General features: G+C 43.1%; 1 protein-coding gene across 3 annotated transcripts; it reads left to right on the top strand.

Annotated features, from left to right (window-relative positions):
* The first annotated feature begins 1,731 nt into the window (after positions 1 to 1,731).
* On the top strand, positions 1,732 to 7,896 carry LOC111262202 (uncharacterized). 3 transcript variants are annotated; one of them, XM_022836294.2, is made up of 5 exons: positions 1,732 to 2,701; positions 2,975 to 3,711; positions 4,580 to 4,907; positions 5,070 to 5,186; positions 6,605 to 7,896. In XM_022836294.2, exons 2-5 carry the CDS (start codon positions 3,700 to 3,702, stop codon positions 7,255 to 7,257), a joined length of 1,110 nt encoding a protein of 369 aa, XP_022692029.1. In that variant the 5' UTR covers positions 1,732 to 2,701; positions 2,975 to 3,699; the 3' UTR covers positions 7,258 to 7,896. The 3 variants fall into 3 exon arrangements, with proteins under 3 accessions (XP_022692029.1, XP_086825112.1, XP_022692030.1); XM_022836295.2 differs by having other exon boundaries at positions 1,741 to 2,701; positions 6,674 to 7,896; XM_086968986.1 differs by having other exon boundaries at positions 1,732 to 3,711.
* Positions 7,897 to 8,036: the final 140 nt, after the last annotated feature.

Here is an 8,036-nt window from a genome sequence, read left to right on the forward strand (position 1 = left end):
CAAAGCTTGCTAAGGTTGAAAAGTGATTGAAATATTCAGAAATAGAATGTTAGAAAATCTGGCTTACAAATATCAGGCAATAGCTGCTGATAAAAAAAGATCCGGCTGTGATGACCTTTTCAATCGGATCGTTTTCCTGTCTCTGATTTCCGGTTCCTACTTTCCAAAAAACAAGTCCCTCTGTATATCACTTTACATATCAAGTGGCAACTTGCGGAATTGATGGCTAGTGCTACCTGGTTTACGAGCAGTACCGGAATAGAATAGGTCAGAGTTCAATCACAGCCAATCAGCATAGCTACGACCTTACAGGGCCACAATCGGCACCGCGGGTTCGGCCAAGCCGATAAGCTTAATCCAGATAATCAGGTGGAAGAGGCAACGGCCGAAAGCTTTCTAACTGACAAACAGGCTGGCCGCTTGGTTCATACAGTGTACACGGAAGGCCAAATGCTTTTTGCTTTTGTTGTTCTTGATAACTAGCTATTTGGCCTTTTTAGAGTAATGCCGGCAGCTGTTGAACGTGTATCGCTAGCGACGGATGCGTGGCTGTAAGACAAAATGCACTTTGCCACGAGACTTCAGACTACAGAAATTAGTTACGGACAGTAGGAGGGCCATCAGTAAAGACGACTAGTAAGACAAAAAAAAGAAGCGCTATTACCCTTTGTTCTGCTCTGAATTAATTCCGATAGCGAGCGATAACAACAATAATAGGTGAAACCACTAATTTTCATGTTTGCCCATAGCAACTTGACCATGGAACGCGCACACAGTCGAATTCTCTTAGAATTGAAAAAACGAGTTTTTTTTTTTTTTGCAGTAACAATGGTAAAATACAAAGCGTATAGCGTATATTTGCATAAACGATGGTGGTGGTTGAAGCTTATTGAGCTATTGCTAACGGAATGAATAGCTTATCAACGTGGTCAAAGTTAAGTGCTCGGTTATATTCAAGACGATGACGTTTTTGGAAGAGAAATCTGCTGATGTGTTAGATGCTGAAATATATGCCATATCAGAGAACTCCAACAAGATTAAAATTGATATCATGGCCTAAAGAAGTCCTTCTGCGACGAGAAACAACATTACAGCCGTAAAACTCTTTCCGTAGGCTCATTGTGAACATTGAATGCTTCCGTATTGGTCATACGACAATGAATTATTAATTAAATTAAACAATTAAATAAAATACAATTAGTATTCATTTGAAGGTTAACCAATGGATGGAAAGAGGTACGTGTTATGCGGATAAAAGCATAGTAGATCAATTGAGCCTCGAAGCCACGTATCGAGATATATATATATATATATATATATATATATATATATAGAGAGAGAGAGAGAGAGAGAGAGAGAGAGAGAGAGAAAGGTAGGTAAATAGGTAGGTAGGCAGGCAGGCAAATGAGCCACTATACCTCTATGAACAAGGTAACGATAAACTAGCCATAACAAATAAGCTTTGGAAATGACAGGAGTGCGCAATGAAAATAACCAAATTACTTAAGCCTTTGAAAACATACGTTCCATAGAGGTTCAAGCTATGTATTCGAATAATGTATAGAACATGTAGCTGCTTTTATAGAGTACGTTTATATAATGCAGCGACTATGACTTTCAGTATGATCGCTTCGATCGTGACGTAAAAATAAGCTTTCGTCAGAATTTTCAGTTGAATCAACTTGTAAGAGTTGATGTGATCTTCGTCGTCACGAGAATTTAACAGTAGTTAATGAACAATCACTTTAATACACAAGTTTAAAACACAGTTTGACAAGTGTTCGGATTAGACTGTTCGATAGAACATTAAGGGTTTGCTCCGTTATTAGGAAAACTAGCGATCGGGACGATTTTGACCGGGGTTTCTCCAGTAGGCCTATAGGACGTTGTGATAACGATTGTGTGCCACGGTAACTATTTGTCAACGCTGAAACAGCGCCGATCGCATGCTCATGATTATTACAACAATGATTCAGAACAGATCTGCGTTAGCCAGGCCTTTAACATGCCGGCTCGATTGAATGTTCTATTGTTGAATTTTAACAAACAACCATTTTTCATTTCCGTTGCATCGTGCAGTGCCTTCGCTAGCCGGACCATATAAAGCTAAATAAATGAAAAAGTCACGAGAACGCTCTTAACAATGTATTACTTTATTAGAACCGTATACCGTTTGCTAAAATACGATCGGTGAGTAGAAACTAAGTCGCTAGTGTAAATTTTCCATTTGACACTAATATTAAAGAATTTTAATCGATCGATTCCCCGAAGATGCTTATTTAGAGAAGATATTGGTATAAACGCGACCGCCGAAGGAAAGCGCTTCAGTTTATTTCGGTCATTTGGTGATTAGTTAGCACCTCAAGTTCTTTACATACTTCAACTATGCATCAAATGGTGCAAATAACCTTCATAAAAAAAAAAAAAAAAAAAAAACGGCTAAGAACACTCGGCGGAAGAGAATGTGTCAGTAGATCCAAGATATCAGTAATGAACTTCACAAGGCACATTTCATGGGAATAAGGCTGGCAGAGAGCAACGCTGAAAGCGTACACACCGAGTAATTGGTGAACTACAAGTTACATCTCTCGCATTCGATTTTTCAGGTATCGACGTCCAGATTCCCATAAATACCGAAACCTGAAAAATATATAGTTAAATGGCCTAAATCTGGTAGGCCTCGTTCGAATAGTAAACTAATGTGAGTTACTCTTTTCTGAAAATTGTTTTTTATGGATTAATATTTTTCCTTTCGATCTCCTAGGCGGGTCTTTTTTAAGAAATCCTTAAACTAGCGTTAATTACGAAATACTTCTTTGATCTTATTGCTAATGTTTGATGTCTATTAAGGAGCTCGTTGCTGTTCCTTTGTTAACAGGAGGCGTTGCTCACATTGTTATTATTGACTATTCTATCACGTTGTCGCTGCCGATATTGACGATGATGGTCATAATAATTTTCCTCTTTTTAATAGGTTGTTCGCTGAGTACCGCGGTTATTGTGCTCACTGTGACTGCTGCCGTGGGAATTGCACGAAGCACAGCAGCAGTTCTTCCATTAGGTGCCACGTCTGAAGCAGAGGACCAGTAATTGTACAATGGTAAATATCTTGGCCGCTGCTAACACCGATGCCGCCTGCTTCTCGACCTGCAGCTGTTGCTGATGGCAACCAGTTTGCTTGCGTATGTCTTAAAGCCAACGATAGAGTGTCGCTTCACGATTCGAGAATACTGAAGTACTCCGGTGTGGAGGCGTGCAGGATACATTCAAATTTCCCGTCTTCGGCTCCGATGCCCTTTATCAACCTAGTTGCCTGCTACGATCGCTGCGACCAATATTGCGGCTGCTGATAGGCCTCTGTTCTTTGTCAATGGCCGTCTGCTTGTTAACAGCGATAGCGGCATCTTCGGCGGTAGCGTAGTGTTGTTGCAGTGCGACGTAGTGGATGGTGCTGATGATGTTTACCGATGCGAGCAATCCGTGAGAGCCCGTTTGCCCCTGTGACCCTACGGCGGTGAGCTTGTGGCCGTTTCCCTCACCCCGGTTCAGCAATCGCCTTCAGCAGCTCATCGCCGCCTGGCCCACTTGCGGGATTTAAAAAGGCTCGCGCACTGAAACATGTCCAACGCCAAACGAATGAAGCGTTAAGAACACTTGATCATTTACTTGACTGAGTAAATAACAGCAAGCCTCTGAGACATGAGAGCCCTGGTGAGTGAAAGGAATTAGCATGAAGATTCTTACGGGGCAAAGCAGTAGCTTTCTTCCAATAGTTATTTGCAATAGGGACGATCAGTAAAAATGTGCTCGACGTCTGTTCCGCGAAGGATACATACATACCTAAAACATACTGTGTGATTCAATTTAGGCGTCAATTAGATGTTCACTGAACATTAAAGCTTGTGATAGGTGGTTGCTACAAGTCCGTGTCACTTCGCGCAAGCTGATAAGTTGTCTGTCATTAATTGCTTCTTTTGTGATTTACGCAAATCTGGTAACTTATCTCCTCTCAGATGTGACGTTCCCTACTCGGATACATAAACGTGTACAAGTGGAGGAAAAGTGCAAGTGAAGCTCTATGTAAAGTTACCTCAGTACTAAAAAGATCTTCTACTGAGATCCCTACTGACTTCATTATTAGACACCTCGAACAGAGTTGAAAACCGCCTCGTCCTTGACCTCTTCCATTTTCCTTAAACGGACGCTGAATACTCCTAAATAAGTTGACTCGAAACAAATATTCTCACCTTAAACGTTGAACTATTTATTTTGTAGACAAAAAAGAAAAAAAAGATTGACGTTTGAAATAACTGAGCTTATACAAAGACGATTTGTCTTTGTATACCGGAAACGTCGGCATGAAGCTGTCTATCATTAAAAATTGTGATGAATGATGGTCAGTTATTCTGAGTAATTCTGGTAGACTCTCGTATAGAACTTTTCTTTGTACATTCAGCTTAGATAATCATGCATTCTTTTAGTAGTAAAAGGCTCGACTATTGGGACCAAAAACAGGTTATTGATTTGCTGTTTGTAACGTAAAATTTACTGTTTATACGGTTTTTTTTACTGTGTTTAGGTGCTGGTTGTATCGCTGGCTGGACTCGCCTGCGGCGGTAACTTCGGAGGCGGCCATGGAGGTGGCGGCGGTAGTTGGAGTGCTGGAGGGGGAACTGGAGGCCTCGGGGGCGGTTGGGCCCCCAGCATGGCGGGAAGCCAAGGGGCCGGGGGGGGGGGATGGAAAGCCGCTAACGGCGGTGGAAATGGACACCACGCTGATGGCAGTAGTGGAGTCAAAAAAGTCTACATTATTAAGGCGGTAAGCACCGGGACTATCAGCAGTGCTGGCGGTGGCTACGGTGGAGGCCAGGGCGGCAGTTGGCCTCCTTCGGGAGGTGGAGGCAGCAGTAAGTTTTGTACTCAAAATTTAAATTTGCTTCAAACTAAAAACGTGACGTTTTAAGATTGGATGCATTAACGAGAAGGAAAGATTGTGTTATCTGTTGTGCCTGTTTGAGTATTGAATCGTTTTTGGAGTTTAACCTATTTCTGCGTTGTTGCAATTTTAGGTTGGAGCTCTGGTGGAGACGCTGCCGCTACCGGCGGAGGAGGGGGATGGGCCCCAGCCCCGGCTCCAGCCCCGAGCCCAGCCCCGGTTCCAGCTGGCAACGCCGGATGGGCGAAAGGTAAAATGAATGACAGAAGCCAGTAGCATGAATAGAGTGTACAATAGCAACATGCGTAAGTAAGCACCATAATCAATAGATCTCCTTTTAGCAGTTCGGTGAATAGAATCCTTTCCCATCATCGAAACTAATTAATTTATAATAAGTGAAGTCAATTAAGGGTCGTCATATACTATAGCATGAGTGACATGACGAATTTAAATAGACCCTGCGGTAGGCATACGAATAAGCACTTGATTATAATACAAATCAAGCATGCAAAATGTTTACTTTGTGTGTGCCCTGTCCTGACTGGGCATGCACATTTAGTAATACCATATATGACTAGTCTCTACCGCACCAACGGGATTTTCTGTAACCTCTAGCTCAAAGTGGTAACGTGACAATATACTGTGATTAAAAATTTCGAAATCAAGAACGAAACAAATGGGTTTAGTATCTCAAGTGTGGTAAATGCTCTCAAGTTAGAATTTCTGGACCATTGCATTGTCATGCTTGATAACTTCAGTACTGGATTAGCTATTACTGTTTTAAATTTCTAAAGCCTGATATATATTCCGTAAAATCCGTAGTGGAATCCGCTAGAGGGTGCATCTACACACAGATTAAAAGGTTTGGGTAAATAAGGAGATTGAATTTTTCCCGTGGCACCATATGACTATATATGTGATGCACGGAGTATTCTCTGACCAGATACTTGAGTCGCGAGGAATTTTCCATTACATTACTGAAATCTAAGCTTCTATAATACCATTTACCTTAATTGCATATTTATGAATTTTTAATTACATTATCAAGGGAGATTCACCGATACGTCTGTTCTGCATTTACGTACTAATTTATTTAGAAATTGTGTACCGAGCAGCACTAATATATAGTACCATAATAATAATGTCTACGCCATTAACCAATTACTATGCCGTTAAGGTAAAAATCTGACCTTACCCCTTTGTCAGGACCAAAAGCGACAAATGGTATTAAAGTAGTTCGCTCTACTTTATCGCTATAGCCGATCATGTAACGGAAGACATAACCTTTGTAGATTCTACTAAGTAGCCACTTGAAAAATCTACATACATACAGGCATGATATTAATCCGCTTTTGTCATTTGTTTATGACTGTTTCATAATGTCATGCGAATGTGGTATGTTCTGACTGGTGATTTCGTCTAACCAACAAAATAAACGAATACCCCAATTGACAAACAATCCAACCTTCATCGAACTACCACTGCTCCGCTTACTAACCTGACCTAATCGTACGGCCTGAATGAATGGCTATTTGGCCGTGCATTTCGCATGACGACTGCACTCGACATCGGGCGGGACGGGATGGGTTTATGGGGGCGGGGCTGTTGCGGCGGTACCAACTCAATCAACCGACCGATTGGACAAAATCGCCGCCTGGCTCAAAATAGACGGCCATGTTGAAGGCGGAAAGGGTAGATCGCACATCTTCATCGTGAAGACTAAACAAATTACTACAGGCGATGACACTGGAAGCCACCACGGAGGAGGTTGGGCGCCAAGCGGTGGCGGAGACTGGAGTGCCGGAGGCGGCGGCACTAGCTGGGCGAAAGGAGGCGGCGGCGGCACTAGCTGGGCGAAAGGAGGCGGCGGCGGCACTAGCTGGGCGAAAGGAGGCGGTGGCACTAGCTGGGCGAAAGGAGGCGGTGGCACTAGCTGGGCGAAAGGAGGCGGCGCTACTGGAAGCTGGAGCACTGGAGCAACGGCAAATGGTTTTAGTGGAGGAGGAAACGGCGCTAAAGGTAGTTGGAAGCAGGGAGGCGGAGGAGGATGGAAGCAAGGAGGAGGAGGAGGAGGAGGAGGAGGTCTTGGACCCGGCACACCGGTTAAGGTGATCATCGTTAAAGCTCTTGAAGGGACCAACGGCAGCGGAAATTATCAGGGTGGAAACGACGGCGGCGGAGGTCATCATGGAAACGGGGGCGGAAGTAACGCTGGATGGCAACAACAGGGAGGAGGTGGCCACGGAAGCGGAGCTGGTGGCGACTGGGCCGCCGGCGGCGGAGGATGGCAGCAACAGGGGGTGGGAGGAGGAGGATGGTAATTTAATAAATTAGCGAATCCATAACCAACCGTAATACTAACGCCATTCGTTAAATGTACAGAAACCAATGCCCAACCCGACCGATACTGCAAAGATGGTTACACAAACACGTACAGCCCCCGAATTTAATCAGCCCCACACAGACAAAACGCAAGTACGATCAACCGTTATGCGGCCCGCGAACGACGGAGATAATGGTAATGATTATTGTGAGAATGCTATTAATAATATCATTTGCCATGTAGCTAGGACAAAAGAGAAAGTAGAAGTTGAGGTCAAAATTGCCTCCAAATTGCTAACCAATAGTGCGACTGGAAATAGATTTCGTGGCTAAGGCAGCTTGATTAAGTGGCAATAAGGCACCGAAATAGCGCCACCAGTGGACACCGTTGGCCGCATAATGTGCATCTACTCATGCTATACGGCATAAAGAATGAAGGATGACCTGTAAATAATTTATAAAAATGATAACTAATTATTATAATGATAATTCTATTGCTGTCCCTCTCTCTCTCTCCCCCTCTCTCTCTCTCCCTCCCTCTCTCGCTCTCGCGCTCTCTCAATTAAAGTGGCCACGCTTAATTACAGTGCTATGTAATGAAATGACAATAAATACATATGTTGTAATTTAATTTGGAACCTCAGCTTTTTTTTATTCAGAGTCTTCGCCGATTCATTTAAACGGTACGAACTGCACCGGGAATTATACCTGATAAAAAATTACAGCATAAGTACATAGTTAGAAACAGTCACGCTAGTTCTAGTTTACGTGTGTGTCA

This window comes from Varroa jacobsoni, unplaced genomic scaffold, assembly GCF_002532875.2.
Source record: "Varroa jacobsoni isolate VJ856 unplaced genomic scaffold, vjacob_1.0 scaffold_634, whole genome shotgun sequence".
Lineage (NCBI taxonomy): Eukaryota > Metazoa > Arthropoda > Arachnida > Mesostigmata > Varroidae > Varroa > Varroa jacobsoni.

Excerpts from the sequence above, each read along its gene's own strand:
- LOC111262202 (XM_086968986.1), top strand. Across the intron at positions 4,908-5,069 it reads TTCGGGAGGTGGAGGCAGCA|GTTGGAGCTCTGGTGGAGAC; the intron begins GTAAGTTTTGTA and ends TTGCAATTTTAG. Across the intron at positions 5,187-6,604 it reads CAACGCCGGATGGGCGAAAG|ACGGCCATGTTGAAGGCGGA; the intron begins GTAAAATGAATG and ends GGCTCAAAATAG.